At 39.7% G+C, this 25672-nt stretch overlaps 2 protein-coding genes and 1 pseudogene across 6 annotated transcripts in view; 1 reads left to right on the top strand and 2 right to left on the bottom strand.

The window, feature by feature from the left end:
* shq1 (SHQ1, H/ACA ribonucleoprotein assembly factor) overlaps positions 1–6916 on the bottom strand; it is a 95945-nt gene extending 89029 nt beyond the window's left edge. The window contains exon 1 of one of the 4 annotated variants that reach the window (XM_008410597.3): positions 6804–6916. The gene's annotated coding sequence lies outside the window, so the exon portion shown is untranslated. Of the gene's footprint in view, positions 1–4693; positions 4780–6803 lie in introns of those variants that run through there. The other 3 variants (XM_008410595.3, XM_008410596.3, XM_081607525.1) reach the window with 3 other exon arrangements.
* LOC103465607 (nuclear transcription factor Y subunit beta pseudogene) lies at positions 514–4687 on the bottom strand (annotated as a pseudogene).
* A 1623-nt stretch (positions 6917–8539) lies between the features above and the next one.
* gxylt2 (glucoside xylosyltransferase 2) overlaps positions 8540–25672 on the top strand; it is a 36011-nt gene continuing 18878 nt past the window's right edge. Inside the window, exons 1-3 of one of the 2 annotated variants that reach the window (XM_008410591.3) lie at positions 8545–9123; positions 17174–17372; positions 24287–24418. In XM_008410591.3, the coding sequence (XP_008408813.1) occupies positions 8831–9123; positions 17174–17372; positions 24287–24418 (624 nt within the window). In that variant the 5' untranslated portion in view covers positions 8545–8830. Of the gene's footprint in view, positions 9124–17173; positions 17373–24286; positions 24419–25672 lie in introns of both variants that reach the window. The other variant, XM_081607526.1, reaches the window with a different exon arrangement.

Here is a 25672-nt window from a genome sequence, read left to right on the forward strand (position 1 = left end):
CACATGAGTTTCTGTCAAGAAATTTATATATTTTCTTTTTCATTTCCTTTAAACATGCGTTTTTGTCAAGAAAAGTAGATATTTTGTTTTGTCATTCATTTCCTTATACTAACCCTGCTTTTGTCATTGTCTCCTGCATTATTATGTTATTAAGGAGAGCTGCCTTCTATGTCCAGCTCCTCTACTATTGGTCAATAGAGCTTTGGAACCAACGACACTGTGTCAGACGTTGTGGGGCGTTTAGGTGCAGTCACTCAGGGCCATCTTTACAGGCCACAGATCAAAACAAACTTTATCCCGGTGGTTTTATTGTGTTATTGACTGCAGTGAAGTTAGTTTTGAGTTGGATATCGGATATTCCAATATCCGCCAAGCAAGCAACGTTTAGCTCAAGGTTGATCCAATTTATGAACGCTAATTTCAGCCAGCCGTTCTCTCGCTCCCTCCTCAAGCTCTTAGAGGTTCACTTAGGGACTGTCAACAAATCTCCGAACCAAACACTCCTGTCAAACAAATGTTAATAAACCACTGACCACTGACAATCAATCAAATGTAATTTTTATAGCGCAATTCAACAGCTAAGCATTTCAAAGGTCTTTTCATCATTAAAAATACAAAGTCATGTAACAGAATCAACAATAAAAACATTACATTAAGATGTTAAATGTGTAAACTGATTACATTTCAAATATAACAGGTGGGATTTTAGTTGAGATTTAAAGGAAGTCAGTGTTTCAGCTGTTTTACAGTTTTCTGGAAGTTTGTTCTAGATTTGTGGTGCACAGAAGCTGAATGCTGCTTCTCTTTGTTTAGTTCTGGTTCTGGGGATGCAGACCAGAACCAGAACCAACCAGAAGGTTGGTACAACAACAGCAGATCTTTAATGTATTGTGGTGCTAAGTTGCTCAGTGTTTATAAACTAACAATAATATTTTAAAGTCTATTCTCTGAGCTACAGGGAGCCAGTGTAAGAACTTTAAAACTGGTTTTATCTGCTCTATCTTCCTGGTTTTAGTGAGAACACCAGCAGCAGCCTTCTGGATCAGCTGCAGCTGGAGGATTGATTTGTTGGACAGACCTGTAAAGACATTGCTGCAGTAATCAATGTGACTAATGATAAACGCATGGATGAGTTTCTTTAGATCTTGCTGAGACATAAATCCTCTAATGTTCTGCAGGTGATAGAAGGCCAACTTTGTGACTGTCTTAATGTGGCTCTGAAGGTTCGGGTCAGAGTCTATCACTATTTATAGATCTGCAACTCTAGATCTATAACTTAAGATTGTTCATATTTAGGTCCAAAGATAATAACTTCAGTTTTGTTTCTGTTCACCCCTTCTCTCATTACCCTGTTTCCTGTCAATTAACTATCAAATAAAGGCCACTAGAGCCAATAAAACCTTTTAAAAAAAATATTGAATATGACTTGACATTTTAATACAGGGTAGTGCGTCTCATGAATTGCCACTTTTTTGTATCAGTTGGTCACAAGGCAAGGCATTTATTAACATTTGTTTGACAGGAGTGTTTGGTTCGGAGATTTGTTGACAGTCCCTAAGTGAACCTCTAAGAGCTTGAGGAGGGAGCGAGAGAACGGCTGGCCGAAATTAGCGTTCATAAATCGGATCAACCTTGAGCTAAACGCTGCTTGCTTGGTGAATATTGGAATATTAAATATTCAACTCAAAACTAACTTCATTGTAATCGGTAACACAACAAAACCACCGGGATAAAGTTTGTTTTGATCTGTGGCCTGTAAAGTTGGCACTGAGCGACTTTTCTTTTTTTTTTTGACACTTGAAAGATCGCTTCTGAATTTTTATTCAAAAAGTTTCCATAACATTAAAGCACATGTGATCACTTACAAGAAGAGCTGCTTGATCTAATGTGAAGGTAACAACATGGCTCCTTCTGAACACAGGTGTTCAAAAACCAGTCTAGACAGAAACTCCTCCCTTCACAGACCCTCTCTGAACACTCCCCCCGAACTGAAACACGTCAAAAACGCTAAAAGCAAAACACATTGATACACAAGCACAAACATAATCCAAAACTAAACCATGTAAGAGTAGGCCTGTCACAACAACAAATTTTTCTGGACGATTAATTGTTTCAAGAATTATTGCGATAAACAATAATATAATTTGAAGACCATTTTAAACTGATGTAATGGTAATTACATAATAATGCAAGCACATCCTGCCAAAAATAAATGCACTTTATTTTCAAAAGCATACTAAAAACTGGAACTAGTAAACAAAATAAACAAAACAATTAAAAACAAAGATAAAATGGACTCTCAGTCTCCATTAACAAAAAATGCACTTGAATAAAAACTAAACACAACATAAGACCAAAGTGGAAATAAAAACTACATTCAACTAAAAGAGTGCAGATTATGAAGTCTGTATACTATATTACCCTTCAATAATCAATAGATTTAGATGGAGAAGACGGGCATATCCGACTACCTAATGGAACAGTTCACCCCTCCCTTAAGCCCAGTTCACACTACACTATTGTTTTGCTCCAATTTCCTCCCTTACAACAATCTTAGAAAGTCCAATGATCGTAACCGATCATCCTGTAGTGTGTTACGACTGATCGGTCCAGTCGGGCCGCTCCGATCAGGCATATTCAACATGTTGGATTGTCTTGGCCCCATTATCGCAGCATGTGGAGTTTTCCCCTACTGGGAGCGAGAACACAGCCTGTTGAATGTGACAGGCAGCCAATTAGAAAGCGCGGAATCCCCTCTGTGCTTTCTGAGGAGAAATTACGAAGAGTAATCCCAAACCGCTGACACGGCGCAACCCAAAATCCAGCGGACATCGTAGATGATATGTGGAAACATTAATGTTTATTCAACATTTATTTCGTGAGAGGAATATCCACAGAAATGACAAGGAGCGGGGTTGGAGCAAAATTGCTACCGCACTTGATAAACCCAATAACTTTTCAGCTGTTTATCGTTAACGTGACATAAATAGGTTACAATGATAAGGCTATAAATTCAGTCGCGTTCGTTTACTTTTAATTCACTTCTGATATAGTGGGTTTTTACGGGATCTGAAATCTGAATGCCGGGGAGAGAAATCGGTTTGTGTGTGGTGTGTTGCTCGTCGTGTGGCTGGACACACGGCATGATTAAACCCGATCGAACCCGTTATACTTATGACTTTTTTGTCGCCTAGCGTGTCTCTCAGGTTTTCAAAATCATCATTGACCGACAATTCCAAAATCGTGTAGTGTGAGCTGAGCATTACACTAAGGAAATTAGGAAGGGAGGGTCAGTGGAGAGCACCAGAGTTGAGCCTTATTCATTCACTGTCATCAATACAAAGAGAAAAAGGCAGGAAGAAACGATAAATCAGACAAATTAAAATGAGATTGATAATTTTCTTTTATCGTGCGATTAACTGATTTATTGTTTATCGCAACAGGCCTATGAAGAGGACTAGTTTTTACAACAAAGCCTTGCATCTCCCAGCTGATTTGGAGGTTCTCCAAACGTTTGGTAGCTGACAACTAGAAACTACACACTCTACGAAACAGGTAGTGATTTCTCTGTACATGAGGGCTTCTCCGAATGCTTCCCTTCCTGTCGACTGGATGGTCTTTCTCAGCGGAAGGGTCAGAGGTCATCAGGTGAGCACGAGCCCCGGGTAAAAGCCCAGCAGGAGGACCTGGTGTTGGCACTCGTCATGAAAACTGGATCTGCTGTGCGGTGGGAATCTGTGGGTATGCAGTGGTGGTGTACACCATGACGTTCTGCTGCTGTGATAATTCCAGCTCGAAGCGGATTGGCGAAGCCGTCGTCTGTCAGATCCTCACCCAGACTTTCTCCCACTGCCACCCCCAGCATCCACTTCTCCCCCTTCATCGCCTCTCTGAACTTCTGCAGGTAGAGCTTGAAGGGGTCGACGTATATGTTGAAGCCCAGCGTGGACATGGCGAACAGGATGTCCTCCCTGTTGATGGTCTTCCTCTTCTCGTAGTGGTAGCGCTCACTGGCTTCTGACGTGATGAAGGTGATGAACTCGCTCACACACTCCTGCACACACTCTTTGGCATCTTTAGCGATCTTCCCAGTCTGTGGAACAGAGTTCTTCATTATGCGAGCCACGATAGCGATAGGGAGGTAAATGTCCTGTTCCTTGTAGTTCTCCTTGGTTCTGCTGTCTTCATGGTCATTCATGTTCTCTTCTCCATCATCTTTCTGGGGGTGGAGAACATAATGACTGGACGCCATGTAATCTAAAGTCATGCCCAGCTGAGAGACATCTGTGGTTGAGCTGTCTCCATCCATCTGCAATGAAGCCCTGGTTGATTACCTTCCTCGGCACAGATCGACCTAAATGCCCCACAACATTTGATGCAGTGACGTTGATTCCAAAGCTCTATTGACCAATAGTAGAGGAGCCGGACATAGAAGGCAGCTCTCCTCATTAACATAACATTGCAGGAGGCAATAACAAAAGGAGGGCTTGTATAAGGAAAAGACAAAACAAAATATCTACCTTTCTTGACAAAAACGCATGTTTAGGGTGAATGAAAAATAAAATATATACAGTGATCCCTCGTTTTTCGCGGGGGTTGTGTTCCGAAAATAACCCGCGATAAGTGAAATCCTCGAAGTAGTTACCTTTAGTTTTTACAATTATTATACAGCATAATAACCAAAGAACAAAACCTGTTTTCAGGTCAGCGGATGTGCGTGTTCATCAATCGGGCCTTAATGTGATCCGGATTCATGTCATTAAAGCGTCTCCTCCAACCTGCACCGCGAGATTCACAACTGTATCTACGGCAGAGCGATGGAGCTCGTCAAGCGAGCCTCCGGTCGGGTTTTGCGCTGCATCTGGCCACAGTTTTTTCCAGTTGGCATTCAAAGTTTCAGTTTCTATCTCCTGAATGGCCAAGCTGTATTACTCATATTTAAATACCGTAACGTTATTGGCAAACAGGTATAGAAGGAGCTCGGAGACCGTTTAGCCAATCAGGATGCAGAACACAATGCACTGTGAAAAAAACTGCACAAAAAAATCCACGAAGCAGCGAGACCGCAAAAGGTGAACCGCGTTATAGCGAGGGATCTCTGTACATTTCTTGACGGAAAACGTATGTTTAGGGTAAATGAAAAAACTTGAGTTTCTTGACGGAAACTCAAGTTTTTCCTTGTCCTTGTAAGGACAAGGAAAAACTAAATATATATGCTTTTATTTTTTTATTATGTCAGTTTTGGTCCTCCATAGAAGACAGCAAGAATCATCAGTTTGCTCACTGCATTCCAACTAAAGCAGTGGTTCTTAACCTGGGTTCGATCGAACCCCAGGGGTTCGATGAGTCGGTCTCAGGGGTTCAGCGGAGCCTCTGCCGCAGAGGTAAAGACACACTGTGCAAAGTCGTGATGACGCCCCGCTTTGCCATCACTTGCTGCAGAGGATCACGTTACATTGCTTAGCCGATCAGTGGGAGTTCCACTCTCAACATGGATTTGAACTTGTGTCTTTAATTATTTCAGCAAGGCTCACGGTTTTTACCAAATTCTGTAGCTTTTGGTGTACTACTAAATCTGCTCCTTAGTCGCATCTTTTCGGGGTTGCGACTGCCTCTAGTGCCGTGGGGATGGTGAAACAACTAATATAATTACATTACTAAATCAAAATACCGTCTTTATTATTTATTATAAATTTTTCATTCTCTTAAGAATGTATAGCTAATTAAATGACCTAAACGAGACCTTAAAGTGGTTCCAGTTTCTCTCGATGGCCAAACTTTTGAAACTGTGGCAAATTTTAAATACCTTGGGTCGTTCCTGGACAGTCAGCTCAACTTTGCTGAAAACACTGACTATATTTTGAAGAACTGTTCTCAGAGACTCTACCTTTTAAGAAGACTTAGTGATCTTGGGGTGACCCAACTAGACTCTAGTCGGGTGAATTTGGGGGGGTGGAAATCATATTTTATTTATCACTGCAGAAGGGTTTAGTGAATGCGCATATGAAACTGGTGGGTTCGGTACCTCAAAAAAGGTTAAGAACCACTGAACTAAAGGCACAAAGTTTTTAATATAGCACCCAGCTCGCCACCTGGTGGAGGACGCAATATGACAATTAGGTCATATTGCAGAAGACCCATGTTTCTAACAGGCAAGATTGTAAACAAAAAGTACAACAGCGCAATAGATAAAAAATTGTATGTTTTCCAAGGAGAATGGTTTACTTATTAGACGTTCTACCCAATACCGAAAACATATTGGTAACTTCCAAAAAGGATATGAAAAGAGGTTTTATGTACTGATAAATGTTTGAGCAGAAAATTTTTTTTTTTTTTTTGGACAAGTATTCCAGCGTATAACATCCAACATATTCCCCGGGCATTAGCTTTATCATTAAAACACAACATTTTCCTGATGTAAATAGTTCACTTGGTAAATCCAAAGATGACGGCTTAAAATTACTTTTTAGCGTTGAGTATCTGTAAATAAATAGTTTAATTCGTTTGTACGTGGCCCGAAATTAAACATAGGCCACCAGCATCGTAAATTATTAGATGTTTGTCCAAGAAACAAAACATTTTGCCGCGGACACAAAATTTATGGTAATTCCAATGGTTTTTTAAAGGGAGTTCTGTTTAGAGTTAGCTAGCGATGTAACGTACAGGAAGCTAAACACGTGATGTATGTCCTCGTGCCTTTCAGTGTAGCAGCTGACAGAAGATTTTTGCTCTGTCCCATGCGCTACACTGTTTAAGGACACTGTTACGATACTTAAAGATATACAGGAAAATAAATAACTCACCCCAAACAAGCTGGGCTATACCAAAAAGCTCTCACTGCCGTTTAATCTCGCGTCCATATTTTACCGTAATATGAAGTGTTAAACCGCAGTTTAAATGTGTCTGAGGTAAAAACAAGAAGCAAGCATCTTTCTCGTGAACACTGTCTGCACACGCTAAATACTAAAAATATACGCACGGGGTATAAAATAGTGAGTCTTATGAAAGGCATATTTCAAACTACAATGTATTTTCTTCACTCACTTTTGCACAGTGAGTAAATTTGTTTCTGGATATTTTCAAATCTGTATTAACAAATAATTACTGCATAAATTTAGTCCCACGGGTTGAAGTTTCAGCTTGAAGTGTACCCTGCCTAATTCCTAACCTGTCATAAATATAGAAACACTAGATAATATAGATATTTTCTGGGGTTTTGTAAAAAAAAAAAAAAAAAATGTTCTCTTTATAATGAGATGCAAAACTTGTTTAAAATAAGGAAGTTTCTTGTTATAAAAATAATCTATGTTGTTATAACAAGATATAAAACTTGTCATAAGAAGATTAATAGCTCATTAAAACCAAAATGTTCATGTTTAAACACATATAGCGATACTTTGCACAATGTTTGATTTCTGGAAGAAACCAAGTGACTATGCAAGTGTTTAACTGCATAGCCATTAATTAATTAAATAAATTCAGGAGAAATATCTCATGATGAGCAGTTTTCTTTTTAACAAGATACAAAACTAATTTAAACAGGAAAGTTTCTTCTTGTAACAAGAAACTTGTTTTATCTAGAGTTTCTTGTCTAAATGAGAAAACTTGTAATTTTAATGAGTTTTGCATTAATGTTTCTTTGTGTAATGATTTTGGCATCAAAATGCCTTGTTTTAACGAGTTTTGCATCTCATTGTAACAAGAAGATTTCTTGTTATAGTGAGATACTGCTCCTGAATTTATTTCCTATCTCTATCTACGGGTTTATATGGAAGTCCAAAATACCACCAAATGTGGCAAGATCAATACTTCCGGTTCACATTTGCTCTTTGAATTTTATTTCTTAATTTTTATTAGTCTCTCAACCCTAGCTCAAAAGAGTTTTTGGGTTTAATGTGCTCTCAAATAATATTTTTGCACTTTCTCTAGGAATAAATGCAATTATATGTATAATTAAAATATTTTGTAGACACCTATAAACTTTACCCAAATTCTGTCCTAAAATTTAGCAAAACAATTCAAAGGAAAAACCACAAAAACACCTTAAAGGTAAGAGGTTTCAGTCTATATCATACATGAGTAATAGAAAGTATTGGTATTTATATCGGCCATACTGGCCCTGTACTTGGTATGGCATCAATACCAAAATATGCAGTACCGCACAACTCTGGTGTCTGGATGTGTCAACTGGTAGCTCCCCAGAGTTGCAGATATTTTTTACAGCAAAGAAGTGGTGTTTTTATTATTTATTATAATAAATTCTGAAACAATCCATCAAATAATTTCACAACTATGCACTACTTTGTTTTGGGAAATCACATTAAATCCCAATAAAATACTCAGGAGTTTGTGGTATTACAGCCTAAGAAAATATGGCACGACTGGAGAGAAAATAGTCTCAAAATACCTGTATGTGTGTAGTACTGGATTTATAATCCGTTTAAGCTTCTTTGTGCGTAACTTTGGATAGCTGTATCTGTGAAACATGATTTTAAACCGTTAAAAAATGTGCGTAACTCCGGGTACTTGTAAACATGTGGTCAAATGCATAAGAAATTGTGAATACAAGATAAAAGTACACGACTACTTTTGCAATGTACGTGCAACTTTAGCTGAACGTGCATCATTACGGTAAAGCTGTAGAAACCCCTCCTCCGCCGTCTAAAACCGTCCATGGACTGAGAAACCGCTCTCCGCTCTCCATCATCTGCCGAAAATTGAGAGCGGGGTGTGGTGACAAAAATGCCAACTTGGGCCGCTCGCCTTCCGCCGTAGACATGAGCTCGGCCGTGGCCGTCGCTTCTTCCACCCGCAACAAGTCATTCTCACCATGCGAATCCACTGCAAAGTAGTTGCGATCGCCGTGGGTTTCGGAGTTTTTCTACTTGTGTACTTCTTCGGGTTCGGGGGGAACGGCGGCGCCGACGAGCCACCGCCGAAGGAAGTTGGAGGGGATCGGGAGTTGGAGGAGGTCGGCAGATCCCCACCTTCGCTTCTCTCCGAGTATGTGGGAAGTGATGCCGTGGCGAAGTTGGCCAGAAAATCAGCTACTGGAGTCGGCGAGCGTGTGGGGCGAAAAGAGGGCAAGGCGACTGGAAGAGAGGGCAGCGCTAATGCAAAAAGGTAAAAAAGACAGTTTGTGCCTCTCTTTGCTTAGGAGCCAACCTTATCATCATTCTTTCTTTAGTATCTTTTTAGTCATATTTTAAACTGAATTCCTCTATTTCAAAAATTTGTGATCAAGGGCGAATCTGCAAAGACTCTTCCTTGTGTGCATTTAACATAATGTATTGTATTTGGCTGAAAATACGTATAAATGTATGGTAATGTGTGCATAGACGCTATCGGAGGCAGTAAATCATCCCCTCCTGTCAGTATGTTTATCATTTAACCCCATTTTGTAGAAACTAAACGTCATCTTATTCTTCTAATTGACTTAAAGTTACAAAAGTGACCTTGATAGATAGGTTTTGCATTAATAATAATAATAAAAGGAATTGCACATGTGTACAAACTAAGTGAGATATTATTAGAAGCAGCATATAAAGGAAGCCCATCATGTTCAGCTGAAAGTTATCTGATCTATTTTTATTTTTATTTTTTTTGCTGTTCTTTTTCTCTCTTTTTGGGAAGTTACAGAAAATCTCTGATCAGGCTTGGAACGTCACTTTCGCTTTCTGCTACACAGGATGGACCCAGTTTTTTATGTTCTCGAACGTCATGCATCCCTTGTGCTTTCACCTTCAGTCTGACTGACAGCGTCACAAGTGGAGACACCCCCCCTCTACCGTAATATGTATTCAGCACAGACGCCGGAGCTGGAGCCCCCAGACGCTGCTCGCTAGATAAAGAGCCATCAAGGCATTGCACTGAGGAAAAGTCCTTTGCGTCCTTGCAGAAGGCACACTGCTGTTGAGTGTGCTCGGTATCGATAAGGGAGATGGGTGGAAAGGGGTCACCGATGGGCCCGCTTAGAGAAAAAAAGGAGAGGAAATAAGAGACTTAACCAGATGAAAAATGTTCCAGAGTGACTGCTAAGATTAGAGGAGGTAGTGAAGAAAAAGTCCAGGTTTTTTTGCTACAGACGATTAGGGTGAAAATGCTTGGATGGGATCGTTCATGCAGTGCCAGAATGATATTTTGGAATAGAAATTACTTGTGCTTGTCCTTTTCAATCCCTATTCCGTGGTGAATCCGCTCCTTCCTGTTCTGTTTGTCTATAAGTCGGAACGCCAGACAGATTTCCTGCAAGACTTACCAGATGAACACATGTCCAAGTTTTAATTTTAAAATTTCCTCTGGACACATCACATCACTTCCTGCAGCCAAAAATAGAGGAAAAAATGGCTCCAGTTTATCCCTTCATCCTCACAATTAAAACTGTTGTCACAGTTTTCTCAAAGTACAGACATTTTTCTTACTTTTAAAATTGCTCTTTAGTCATATTTACTAGATATTCAATCTGCGGGTTTTGTAAAGCTTTGGCTTGCTGGCAACTATAAACCAGCCGACATCACACTGTGTGTGTGAGGCAGCCACTGTAAAAAGTGTTTTTTGATCATTTAAAACTAGGAAAATATTATTCGGAGTTGACATTTTATGTTGTGTTTAATGTTTTATAAAAGGAATTAGCAAAATTTGCATTGGTAGTTAAAATGTGGCTATAATACAACTTATGTTGTCATCGCAAATTTATCTTCAATAAACACACAGCTTCAGACCCCTCTAGAAATCATGTTGTCCTTTCACATTGTTGAAGTTGATCCATGAGGTCACCAGCTGTGTGTTCTTACGCAGTGCACAGTGACAGTGTCTGCATTCACAGTCTGCATCTATCAAAGGCCACGTTTGTAGGCTGATTTGGCCATCTATAATTCCAATGGTGTACCATCACAAAAAATTAAGGAATCTCTATTTGTCTGCAAAAAGTAGATGTTTTACACACAGATGGAGAGCTAGTAATCTTCTTTCTCAAGTGCAGTCCACTTACTTAGACAATTTGACCCTCTATGATCAGGAGGCCCACACCAACTTTATCCTCCGGAGGGTGATTGGAGAAGTTCTGTGGCCTCCTCCATGAGAGAGAAATGTGTGAACTTCTGTAAATGTGGCCTCTCTGGTGTCCTCCTCGCCTCCCCAGAGGCTGTACGCCTTCATGACATAGCATGACATAAATTTTTGTCCTTTGCAATATATTGTATGAGTTTGTTTAGATGATGATACTAAGCTTTTCACAATAAGCAATTAATCAGTTAATTGCATGATAAATTTAGATGAGCTCAATTTCCATTTTGATTAGTACTATTACTAATAATCAAATTTCTGTGGGAATATCACTATATCACTTAAATGGTATCAAAACAACATTATTGTTCACAATAATGAGACAATTTATTATCCAGTAAAATTTGTTATTGTGACAGGATCAACACTCCTGATCAAAATCTTAAGACCAGTTAAAAAACTGCAAGAATTTGCATTTTGCACTATTGGATCTTAAGAAGGCTCTAAGAAGAGCTTCACAATGTTAAAAGAAGAAATCGGTGTAAGAGACAAAAACTTTTGAGCAGGGAATTAATTGAAAACCGCATTTACACTCAAACATGATTTTTTTCAGCTGATCAAAAGTTTAAGACCATAGCTCAAAAAACCCAGAAAATCCCCCAAAACAGAAATCAAAGTGTCAAAAAAAGGACTCAGTAATGAGTAGCTCCACCATTCTTGTTGATGACTTTAAACAATCGTTTAGGCTTGATGCCAGCGTTTCCAGGAGGCTAGTGGGAACGTTGCTCCAAGTGTTGAAGATGGCTTCACGAAGGGCATCCACTGTCTGGAACTGATGTCCATTTTTGCAAACGTCCCTTGCCATCCATCCCCAAATGTTCTCAATTGGGTTTAGATCCAGGGAACATGCAGGATGGTCCAAAAGAGTGATGTTATTCTCTTGGAAGAACTCCTTTGTCAGGCGGGCATTGTGAACTGCAGCATTGTCCTGTTGAAAAACCCAATCATTACCACACAGACGAGGGCCCTCAGTCATGAGGGATGCCCGCTGCAACATCTCCACATAGCCAGCTGCTGTTTGACGCCCCTGCACAACCTGAAGCTCCATTGTTCCATTGAAGGAAAACGCACCCCAAATCATGATGGCGCCCCCACCACTGTGCCGTGTAGAAAACATCTCAGGTGGGATCTCCTTGTCATGCCAGTAACGTTGGAAGCCATCAGGACCATCAAGGTAAAAAAATTTTCTCATCAGAGAAGACAACTTTCTTCCACCTTTCAATGTCCCATGTTTGGTGCACCCTTGCGAAGTCCAAACGGGCAATTTTGTGGCGTTGAAGAAGACGTGGCCTTTGAAGAGGTTTTTTGTTTCTGAAGCCCTTCTCTCGCAGATGCCGTCTGATGATTATTGGGCTGCAGTCAGCACCAGTAATGGCCTTATTTCGAGTAGAGGATTGTCCCGTGTCTTGACGGACAGCCAATCAGATCCTACGGCTCAGAGCTGGTGATTTTTTTTGGGTCTACCACTTGACTTTTTTGTTCCATCACCCTCAGAATCATTTAAAAAATGCAAAATAACTGTCTCTTGCACTGATTTTTTTTCTTTAACATTGTGAAGCTCTACTTAGAACCTTCTTAAGATCCAATAGTGCAAAATGCAAATTCTTGCAATTTTTTGACTGGTCTTAAGATTTATATCAAGAGTGTGTATCAATTTGTTTAGATGACATTATGTCTCTTGATATGACAAAGTCTGTCATAATACAAATTTCGATTCAGTTCGATTCTTAAGTTTGCGATTGATATGACACAGTATAATATGCTGATCTAACAAAATCATTTAACACTTCTGGGTGACTGGTGATTGGTCAAGCTGAAAATGGGGAATCCACCTGATATCTTTTTGTATCCCAAATCTTTAGTCAACTGTAAGTCAAAAAGTTATCTGCTGTAGTTAGTGGTGTGTAAAAACATCTTTGCAACAGTTCCCTAAAGGATTCACTTCATGACTGCGTGCTTCTTTAAAACACTCGGTCATTTCCTTGAAGTTTGTGGCCGTGTTTTGCAACATCTCAGTCAACTTGTGGCTGAGATGTTGTATTTGACCTGGCCAGTGAAACACTTTCACACTGGATACTAGAATACTTTGGTATACAGAGGAGTACTCTGAGTCATTCAAGAACCTTGGTGAATGACCCAGTGGCTCTACTAGCCCAAACCATTAAACGTCTACCACCATGCGTCACAATCAAAGGAGGTGACAAGCATTCATGATTTCAAGTAGTACTTATTCATCTCTGCTTTGGTGTCAGGGGAAAAATAGTCTTTCTCCACAGCATTTGGTTTGAGAAACTGCCTTCTTTCCTGCATATGTTCATGTTCAGGATTATATTTCTGTTGATGTTTTGTGTTGAAACAAATCTCTTGCCCTGTCACTTCAACTATAGTTAAGCAGCGTTTCTGGCAGTAAAGAAGTCACTCTCTCACCGCAGCATTACGCAGAACCATAAAAATGTTGTCTTGTATGACTGAGCGCTCTCTCTGCTCTTGGTGTTTTGAGATCTCCTTGCTTGCCTGAGTAGCCTGATGAGACTCACCGTGAGAGTCTCATCAGGAGAAGTCTGCTGTATATGTGTTTGGAAATTACAGCTAAATGAATCATTAGGAGCTAAGGGAACATTCATTCAAAGTCAAATGCAGGTTGCATTAAAATAAACAATTCTAATGCAAAACTGCCTGTGAGCATGGCTAACTGTTTTGTGCTGGATCTGCACCTGGAGAAAGCAGAGGAGCTTGATTTTTTTAATAGATTATCTATTTCATTTTAGGACAGCAAAAGTTTACATATGTTTTTTTAAGTTACATGCTGCAGCTTTAAGGAGATGTTAGATGTGAGAGTCCACTGTCTGGTAGAGCTCCAATACATCTGTAAAATGTTACGTCTCAGTAGCGCAAAGTGGCGGTCCAACAGCCAGAGCAGAACCCAGCATCTTGCACTGCTAACTATGACTTAAATTATTTTTTAGATTTTGTGCTTAGCTTTCTGACAGTCATGCTCATCTGGGTGAGTGTTGGCAATTATGTGCTGCTTTCCACCAATTCTGATTTTGACATTAGTAGAGAAGAGATTGTGCTGTAATAAAGAATTTCCCAGACTTTTGCTATTTAATATGTATTCCCAACCTTGATCAGATTTTTATTGAACTCAGAAAAGTGAAACAAAGTACAGTACATCTGTAGGACCGGTGCTGAAAAACACTGGATTCGATATCGGCATTTCAATCAATGGATATCGACAATAAAGCAACATGATTCAGTGACACAGTTTCAACATTAGTTAATTGGCTAGAATTAAATGGTTGTTTGATGGTTGATCCAGCTTCTGTCGTTGACCTTAACCATAAATTCAACCTTTGTGATTATAATTCAAAACTGAATTAACATCTTTTGCAACAAGCCAACAGCAAAGTGGCTGTGTGTTTGGACCATCCCACTCATATAAACGGTAGGGGTGGATCGCTCCACTCCTTGTAGTAAGTTATAGATGTTTTCGTGTCAATATTGAACATTGTAAGAACAAACGGTAAGAATTTTTATGAACAATTAAAAAAATGTACAGAAAGGAATCACCGCTCACTATCCTCTACAGTGTCAATAAAAATGTGATGAACCCCGCTCAATAATAAAATGCTCTCACATAGAGCTCTGATGGGGAGGAGAGGAGGGGAAGATGTGTGGCAAAACAGCATACATTGATTCAACATTGATCAGACATTGATCAGACACCGGCATTTCATTAATTAGATTTCAATCACAAAACAACATTGATTCATTGACACAGTTTCAACGGTTAGAATTGGATGGTTGTTTGATGGTTGATCCACCGTCAGTTTTCGACTTCAACCAAAAATCAACCATTCTGACTATAATTCAACGTTGATTTAATGTTGTGTGCTATCTTGGAAGATAATACTTTATTGATTTCCTAAGAGGGAGATATTTTGTTTGTCCCAGCACAGTGCACAATGAAAATTAAAATAAATAAAGTAATAAGAATAAACATACAACAATAAATAACAAAATACATATAGATACATATACACATGATACAAATTAAAAAAGAGGAAAAAAAACATCATGGGGGGCACGGTGGCTTGGGAGGAGGTGCAGTTACCTACATAGTACATGGAAACTACTAAATTGGGCAAGGCTCCCAATTAGTCTTAAAAAAGTTTCTATAGCTTTATGAGATGTTCGTGTTTTTTACAAACTCAGTAAATGAAGACCAGGTCTCTCTGCAGAATGGGATCCCTTATAATGAGTGAGACTGTTGGATTCAGACTGGGGACTCCGTGGTTGAGATTCGCCTGGACTTCCTTAAGGCTCTCGATATTGTAGGGATGTGTTGGGTGAAGCGACTCTGCAGTATCACATAGACATCGGTGGAAGTCCCCCTGGATTGGGAGACTGGGATAGTGGTCTCCCTGTTCAAAAAGGGGGGCTGGAGGGTGTTCTCCAATTACAGAGGGGTCACACTATTAAGTCTCCCTAGCAAGGTCTATTCAGGGGTCCTGAACAGGAGGATCCATTGGATAGTCAAACCTTGGATTCAGGAAGAGCAGTGTACACCCTCAGCAGGGTCCTCGAGGGTACTTTTGAGTTCGAGTTCGCCCAACAGGTCTACATGTGTTTTGTGGACTTGGAGAAGGCGTTTGACCATGTCCCTCGGGGAACCCTGTGGTGGGTTCTCTGGGAAAATGGGGTAGTGGGCCCTTTGTGGGCTGTTAGGTCCCTGTATGACCGGTGTCAGAGTCTGGTCTGCATTGCCGGCAGTAAGTCGGGCTCGTTTCCAGTGAGAGCTGGACTCTGCCAAGGTTGCCCTTTGTCACCGGCCATGTTCATTACTTTCATGGACAGAATTTCTAGGCATGGCCAAAGTGTTGAGGGGATCCGTTTTGGTGGCCTTAGGATCGCATCTCTGCTTTTTGCAGATGACGTGATCCTACTGGCTTCATCAGGTCGTGATCTACAGCTTTCACTGGAGAGGTTCGCAGCCGACTGTGAAGCGGCAAGGATGAGGATCAGTGCCTCTAAATCCGAGGCCATGGTCTTGAGCCGAAAAAGGGCTTCTCTTCTTCGGGGCAGATGTCCTGCCCCAAGTGGAGGAGTTTAAGTATCTTGAGATCTTGTTCACGAATAAGGGAAAAATAGAATTGGAGATCGACAGGTGGATAGCACAGCATCAGAAGTGAAGTGGGCACTGCACCGGTCTGCCATGGTGAAGAGAGAGCTGAGTCAAAAAGCTCAGCTCTCTGAGCTTTTTGACTCAGAGAGCTGAGTCAAAAAGCTCTCTGAGTCAAAAAGACTCAGAGTCTTTTTGACTCAGCTCAAATGTACAATAAATACATTTATTGTATTTATTGTTGATGTGAAAAAATTCACATTGTGATAAGGATTTTGATTTATACTGACAATGATAAAATGTCAGTATAAAAATATATATATATTGTTGGTATTGTTAATTTTACTACTTTCTCCAATGTTGGTTCATCAGAGTATTAATAAAAATCAATAAATTAGAAAATCTGATTATTCATAATTTGGAGTTTAGCCACAAAAATCTCACATCTTTATGTAGCTGGTGTCCCAAAGTTGCCTATTTTGAAGCTGGGTTTGTCTTTTAAGAACAGTATTTGTATGCAGTAAAAGAGACATAAAAAAGACTGCAGGGAAGTTGTAAATACTTTTTTATCCTCACTTTGGTCATTGTTGCAATAAATACCTCAAAATATCTTAATACAATTTTAAGTCCATATTGTGCATCCCTACTAGAGTGTCAGTTGATCCAATCTATAGAATAGATTCTGACATCTGGACAAAAGTAAGGTACCCCATCCTGATGCAGAGAAACACTGTGGACTCTATACTTTTGTATGTATGGTGCCAACATTTTGGTATTGAAAACTCTATTTGTAACTTTAAACTGAAGTAAATGTCAAACAAGTCCTTTTGTTTTTTCAAATATCTAAATGCATTTTACTGAGTGTAGGTTTCTAATTGCAACCTAACTTATCTGGATCATTATTGTTATTATGTCTCCCCTCTATATTTTATTAGTCATTCATCTGTGTTTCATATCTTAAGCTTTTTTTTCTGTCGTGTATTCCAGTAAATTTCTGGGCAAAGTGATCCGACCTGTGACCAGGCGCAGGCAGCCTGAGGAAGTCATGCACTTATCTGTGGTGGCTTGTGAGAAACGTCTGGATGAGACCCTCACAATGCTCAAGTCGGCCTTGCTATTCAGCTTGAAGAAGATCAAGTTTCACATTTTTGCCGAGGACTACTTGGCCCCTCAGTTTGAAGAAAGGGTAAGAGACCTTCATCATGCAAATTCTAGAAGTATGTGTACAAGTTGTTAAATGGCTCAATAGTGTCACATTGGAACCTGGGATTCAATGCACACAACAATTCCATGAAAAGACCTTAGGTTTTTATATCTATGGTGTGTCTTTTCCCTTGAAATATATTACATACCACTTCTTCTCACTGCTTACGGGCAGATATTGATGTTTTGTCTCAAAACAGGAACATATTACATAACTTAAGATTTTTAGATCAACCTTAAATGGTGTGAGATCTTTCCAGTAGTGTTGTAAGTCACCAGCTACATAAACAATTCCAATTAATGAACTTCAAACTTAACACCAAAGCATTCATTCAAATATTGAGTTTACAAGCCTGCCTTCGTGCATGCTGAATCAGTGCTGTATGTTGACTGTTGTTTGGGAGGAAAAAAGGGGAATTATGGCACTCTGAGCTTGGAAAGTGTTGCACATATTCTGGCTTTAAACAGGGAGGAGCGTAGGAGCAGCCACAGTGCTAAGAGACTCAAGGTAGGTGCTTGCCAAGTCCTTGTGGCTCTCAAAGCCAATTCTGGACCAAAATTCACTGATTAGCAAATACATATTCACTTTCTTTTTTTGTAATTCAAATTTTATTGATTTTTTGAATATTATTTCACATTAAAACACAAATACAGAACAAAAGAAAAAGAAAAAAGGGTTGGTGCACCCCTCCTGCCCCCCAAACCCAGGGTACAGTCATATGTATGTATGTTACAGTGTTAATCCAAAAACATTTAGTAGTTGAGAGAAAGGTATTTGTCCGGGAAAATCAAGCTTCATCCAGATGCATTACTCAAAGCCGTAGTTCTTTTCAATGAGTCCCAAAAGCTATCCCATTCCATGTCCCTGTTCCCTTTCATGTTTTTGAGCATGGCTTCATAAGAAGCTGTATCCATCATTGCTTTAATCCACTCATTTAGCTCGGGATACTTTGTGGTCTTCCAATGTCTTAAGATGATCCTGCAGGCTGTCACCAGACCGACCACCACAACTGTAAAAGCTCCTTTTGGGGTGTTCGGCATTTGAGATCTGTCTCCTAGTAAATACAGTTCTGGCGTCTGAGGGATCTCCAAGCCAAGCCATGCACTCAGAGCCTCCAAAATGGTGAAACCAGAGAGCAGTCCCAAAAACAATGCAAATATGTGCCCACTTCCTTCTTACATTTCCAGCACATATTGTTTGACATTATTTTCATTCTATGTAACCTAGTAGGCGTATGATAATATCTATGCAGCCTCTTTCACATATTTACCACTCTCTGACAATACACTCAACCATCTTTCTTTTGTATACTCTTTTCTCAAATCTTTCTGCCAAAGAAGTTTAATATTTGATGATTCACTACTCAGATTATAATTTAGCAGCTTATAAAATTGAGAAGCAGTGTGTTGTTCACGCGGCATCTTAATATAATTCAATATATCATTTTCTGCAGTCATTTTAAATTTTGAGGTAACACAATGTCTCATCTGTAGATATTTCCAAAAATTTGCTCTACCTTCCAAGTTAAATGTATGGGTAAGTTCATTGAGGGACATGAATTGCCCATCTTTGTACAAATCACCAATGGTGCATATGCCACGTGAATGCCACTGCCTCCAAAACACAGGTGTTTTACCAATACATATAGCAGGATTATTCCAGAGAGACGCATATTTCTCCACCTGATGTGGAAGTTTTAACAGTTTGTGTACCTTTGACCAAACTTTACAAGAAGAACATAAACTGGGTTTGTTGTGTCGATCTTTTGAGACAATTTGTGTTTAGGGTCAAATGGCAAACAATATCCCTTTCAATATGTAACCATTCCTGCCCGTTTTCACCTTCCCAGTGTTTAACTAATTTTGCCATCTCAAATGACAAACAGTAGAGCTTAGGATCCGGAAGTCGAAGGCCACCCTTTTCTTTAGGAGCATACAATTTTTCTAGTTTTATTCTGGCTCTTTTACCTTCCCACAAAAAATGTTTAATTAAGTTTTCATACCTTTTAAAAATATCGAGTGGAATTGAAATAGGAAGCATCATAAGCACATCATTAAACTGAGGGGCGGTAATCATTTTTTATAACATTAATCTTACCCCACAGTGTTAGTTTTATCTTCTCCCACTTTTCAAAGTTTGTTTTGATTTTTGAAAGCACCGGATTAAAATTTAGTGAAGGCAACGCTTCCAACTCCCTGCTGAGTCTAATCCCAAGATACTTCATGCCTTCAGGTACCTATTTGAATTTAAAATCTTTGACCATGTGTGAATTACATAAAGAGGATAATGGCATGGCTTCAGATTTAGCCCAATTTATTGAGTACTCAGAGACCGTCGAATACATCTGTATAGTGTCCATTAGGTGCGGCAAAGATGTAAGCGGATGTGTTATAAGTGATCAAATATCGTCCGCATATAAAAGCAGTTTGTGTTCTTGTTATCCCCATAATATCCCTTTGATGTCCTTATTTATCCTAATGCTAAAGTTTCAATAAACATGATGAATAACAATGGACTAAGAGAACAACCCTGACGGGTCCCACGTGATAAATTAAAAAAGGATGAGATGGTACCATTAGTTATGACAGCAGCCTTTGGTTCCCTATACCATATTTTGACCCATTTAATAAAAAAAAAGGCCCAAATCCAAAATTTGAGAGAGCCGAAAAGAGAGAGCTCCATTTCACTTTATCAAACGCCTTCTCCACATCTAAGGAGATGGCAATGACTGGCTCCTCCTTTGACTGACTCAGCCACATCAGGTGCAACAATTTTCTAATGTTATCAGAGGAGGAGCGGGTTTTCATAAAGCCTGTCTGATTCTGGTGAATAATAATAGGAAGGACTTGTTGTAAGCGCACAGCCAGCACCTTGGTTAATATTTTACAGTCCACATTTAATAGACTTAATTGGCCTATAATTTGCCGGATCTGTGCTATCCCTATCTTTTTTTGGAATCAAGGATATCAGAACTTCATTAAAAGTAGGAGGCAGCTGTCCTCTCTCAAAAATCTCTTGATACACCTTTTGCAACACTGGAGCAAGAATATCTATGTACTCCTTGTAGTATTCTGATGGAATACCATCAAAACCGGGGGATTTCCCCACCTTCATCCCTGAAATTGCCTTCCTGATCTCCTCTTCTGTAATTGGTGCTTCCAACCACTCTACATGCTCCTGAGATAGCCTTGGTAGATTGACAGTGTTGTGGTCAAGACCACCTAACCCGAGACCAAGACAAGACCAAGACCAGAGTGTATCGAGACCGAGACGAGACCAAGACCGAGGGAAGTCGAGACTGAGTCAAGGCCAAGACCAGCGTCCCGCGCTACATGACACAATAAAATGTAAAATATCATCAAAATTACTTCTCAAATTGATCTGAAAGATCCACGTTCCCATAAGAACACATAGATATTAAATACTTAATAAATGTAACAAATATTAAATGTAACAAACTCTTTGTTCTGCTTTGCTTCCATCTCTGTGCTACGATCTGCGGCGGTCTCGTGCCATCCCTAAAAAGATAACGCCCTGGGTGTTTACCCATGTTGCTCATGTCAGAAACCACCGTCTGCACCATTAAACATAGCAATTGAGGCAAAGCCCTGACACTCAACTATGAACACTGACCAAGGAGCAACAAGCAAGAAGTAGTGCCCCCCCAGTGGTTTCAAAACATTTTCTACTCCCCCCCACTCCCCCCCTGGGGGGGATCATCATATTTGGTTTCATCAAACCAAACAGTTTTTCCTGCAGGGCTTTGGGATTCTCTTTTCTTTTTTTCCATTTCTCTTGAAACCTTGATCTCCTTACTCCTTAATAATGCTGGCTAAATTGATCAAGAACCTATTAATGTTTATAAACAAAGATACAATATAAATGCAGTTTTTTAGCAGTGTTTTATGTTTTATTTGCGTTAATTTCCACAACAGAGTAGAACTGAAAGTACAAATGTTTTTAGATCAATGTTTCTTTATTATTAGGTTGGAAACTTTGTGCTTCTTTCACATCATTTCCCTTACATCAGTGGTTCCCAAACTTTTTCTAGCTAGTCATCTTTTAGCTAACTTTACCTGCATCAAGCAGCTTTACTAAACAGTCTATTAGTTTGGGGGGAAAACTGTGAAAAGTTCTTGCTGGTTTGCTTCCATGATTCTAACACACCTGTGCAGCTCCGCACAGTAGCAGGTCTCCTTCGCTGCCTACAGGTCTAAACCCAGCGTCATAGCGCTCATGTTGCGTTTAAAGGCGGCACGGAAAAACAGATTACCACATGTTAACGGATTAAACAGTTTTAACTGCTGATAAAAGTGACAGAGGACACAGATATGGTTAGTGTGGAAACACCTACTGTATCAAATTGACAGAGAAATAACAGAGACTTGGCCATTCTAAAGTAAAAACCCAGCGCATACAGGGTTCATGTTTTTTTTTTATTGTTTGTTTCTCTTTTTCATCCAAACGGCTTCCAGTATCAAAAAATGGTCTCGAGTGCTACAACACTGTAGATTGAGTTTGGAGAGAAAAGCATCACTTTCTCTTTGGTTTGTCTCGTTAAACACTGAAGATGTATATCATGTTTCGTAATACCGTTTGAAGCCATTGTTTATGTCTTTTGCTGAGGTTACTAAAGTATCTCCTTGTTTAATGGCAGGGATTGTGTTAAAAAAAATCCTCTTTTTATTAACTTGTCTTGCTAATAATTTTCTGGTTTTCTCCCCTCCCTCATAGAATGAAGTTTTTAACCTAAATAGAGAATATTCCACTTTTTTGTTATACATTTCATTTAACTGAAACTTAAGCCCACAAATATCTCGATAAAGTAAATCATCATAACACCTAGCCAAATTGTTTTCTTTAAGTTTGATTTCTCTTTCCAATTTACGAATTTTACATAAACTCTCTTTTTTCTTCCATGAAGTGTATGCTATAAGTTTACCTCTCAGGAATGCCTTAGAGGTCTCCCATGCAGATTGAACATGCTCTGTACTGCCAATATTTATTTCAAAGAAGTATCTCAGGTCCTGCCCCAACTGTTCTTTAAAGAGTTTGTCCTTTAAAATCGAGACATTCATTCTCCATCTTGAACCGCTGATATTCCCCAGTTCTAATCTTATGCATAATTCCATAATTCCTGAAAAGAAAGAAAGAAAAACAAAAGACAACTTAAAACCTACTCTATTGCTGCCGTCTACAGCGGCTGAAGAGAAAAAAGAATAACTAAGAGAAAAAACCTTATCAGGTCCGTGGACTCTGCTTCGCTCTGTTCATGATGACAGGTGGCGAGGTCCGCCTCCCGACAGTCAGACACAGCATCTTCTGTGACACAGCATCTTCTGTGACACAGCATCTTCCTAGGAGCCCCATGACTCCTAGGAATTAGTCAGTTGAATTTGGGGTGTCCTCCCCCTGCTCGTTCTTCTCCTGGCTCTCCTCATTGAAAAACTTCTCTGCTGCTTTTGCCGAGCTGAAGCTTATGTTTTTACCCTTCCACCTCATGCGCAGCGTGGCTGGAAACGCCAGGGTGTATTTAGCGTTGCGCTCTTGCAACTTCTTTTTCACTGTGGTGAAAGCCTTCCTCTTCTCCGTCAATTCTTTAGTCATATCCGGAAACACTGATAGCCTGCATCCTTGCCACTCAAACCCGCGCATCTCCTTAGCTGCCCTGATCACTTTATCCCTCGCTGATTGTCTCAGGAATCGGATAAGAACCGGTCTCGGGGCTCGATTCGGGTCGGGTAATGGTGTGGAGGCCCGGTGGGCTCGTTCAATCTCAAACTCCGCGTCATCACAAACTCCAAGACCCTCGGTTAGCATCTACTGTACACAGCTCAAAAGTGTCCCATCACTACCGATAGTCTCTTTCAGTCCAATAATTCTCACATTATTCTTCTTACTGTGATTTTCAAGAACTTGCATGCAGTCCAGCATGGCTTCCATTAGCTTGCTTCTCTCACCAACTGCAGTGTGCAGCCGCTCCGAAGTGGGAGATGCGTGTTTCAGCCTCCGTTAGCCTTTCTTGTATTGCAGCCACCGCTGCATTCAGTTCCGATGTTGTCTACTTTATTGTGGAGACGTCCGCAGCTACACTTTGTAACATGTTACTCATTTTAATTACTTCCAAAAACAAATTCGTTATATTAGAAGGAGGTGTTTCCCCCCGTTCTTCCTCATGTGTAGGGCTGTTGCGGGTTGACATGCGGCCTGTACTCTTATTCGTATTTCGTTGTGGCCATTGCAGGATCAAAGTACTTTTTTCCCCGAAAAAGAAGTCCACAAGCCTACACTGCTTCCTCACTTGCTGAGAACAGTATCAAAAAAGAGCCCCTTACTACCACATCGTCATCTAATTACATGTCGGGAACGGAGAGCCGTTAGCCACCTGCCATCTTGTTCGCAGGCGAACAATCTATTCTTTTATCTATTCATCTATTCTTTATTTAGGCTGTAGCTTTTGTAAAATGTATTTCTAGTGGTTGGCCAATCGATCAGCTACCAATTATAATGGTCATTTAGGATTCATAAGGACACTTATTGATGGTCAAATCAAACTTTTAAGTTGTTAAATAGGCAAACACAAGTGAATAAAGAAAACCAATATGACAATATGACTCTTTGCACTTGATGTCACTCTCTTCAAAACTCCCCCGCTCCACCATGATGGACTCTAAATTGGTGTATTTCCATTAAGTAAACTTATTTTTTAAATTTCAAATTGCGCAATGATATGGTAAATGGAAATGCAACTACTATCTGTGATTATCCAATCCTCAATCATTAAGTGTATTTTCGCTCTGTACTGGTCACCAGCCAATTTCCTGGTGCATTTCTTACTTCCATTTTGCCTTTATTTGAAATATATTTTCATGAGATGTGTATATCTTCCCATGCAGCTGAACCAGTGGCCTCAGTCAGTCTCAGCTAGGTTCCAGTACAGCATCTATCCCATCTCTTTCTCTGTGGGCAACGCTGAGGAGTGGAAGAAGCTCTTCAAACCCTGTGCTGCTCAGAGACTCTTCCTACCTGTAAGACCACACCACAGTTTCTCGTCTTATATCCTCAACATGCTTAATGTCACTAATAGGCTAGCAAGCAAATAATTTTTTTCTCTTTTAGACAACTTTATTGTCTTTATTGTTTTTCCCGCTCCAGCAGTTAATTCTAGGTGTAGTTTATGGATATACTTAATTACATGGGTGACTTCTCACATTTGTCTGCAGTGCACACTCAAAGAAACAGACTTGTCTTTAGAGACAGAAACCATTGATTTCATTAAGCAAAGCTTGTGCTCTGGTATTGATTTTTCTTTTCAGACCATTGTCCATTGAAATAGCAGTTGGCTTTCTAGCAATAAAAGGGACATAATGCTGGTGCAGCAAATCTATGATGTTCTCCTCTTACTGCATAGCAATCAGTGACTATAACCCCAAAACAAGGAGGTAAAGTTTAACAAGTCAGATTCAACATATTACAGTTTCAAGTGCAAGGAAAAAACAACATGTGATGAATTAAATCTTGACAAAGGCTTAATCTAACTCCAGTGACTGAAAATTATACTCAGGTCTTTTGAAATAAGATCTATATTTCGGTTGTGATTTGGATTTTTCTTTTAAAACTAACTACTGTTTTTGAAGATATTTCATAGCAAAAAAACTTTCAATAAATGAAGTGAAAACCCACTGTAAATACACATTTAAAAGTGTGTTTTGTTGTTGATTTTTTAGAAAACCTTTGACTAGTTGTTGCAGCTGGCTGATTCACAGGAAACATGACCCCAACAAGAGAGCTGCTAGTAGAAAACAATGGAAAGTTATAGTGGAAATTGGAACAAAAAAAGCATGCAGATCCAGGCTCCATCCTGCAAAATGGCTTTGTCAGCTGCAAAAACAAAGAAAAGAACTGCAACCTGACTTAAATTTGCATAAGTGTGGGAATTGCTTATTATTTGTAAGCAGTTCTTTTTAGCCTTATGAATATTGTTTATGCAAAATATTGTATGATGTAAAGAAGAAAACCCCCAAAACGTCGGGTTTTATCTCAACATTATCTCTTCTGACAGTATGGCTCCGTTTCGGTTTCATTACCAAAATAACTAATTTCACATAATTACCACGATAATTATGTGAAATTAAATTAGTGGTCTAATATTTAAAAAGAAAAATAATTTGGTGCCGTCTGGCATTTTGATTTGAGCTCAGGGGACATTGGAGGTCTGATTCTCGGCTGCAGAAGCTGGCTCTTGCGACATGGAATGTCACCTCACCTCTCTGGTGGGGAAG

Source organism: Poecilia reticulata, chromosome 5 (assembly GCF_904066995.2).
Source record: "Poecilia reticulata chromosome 5, P_reticulata-male-v2, whole genome shotgun sequence".
NCBI lineage: Eukaryota > Metazoa > Chordata > Actinopteri > Cyprinodontiformes > Poeciliidae > Poecilia > Poecilia reticulata.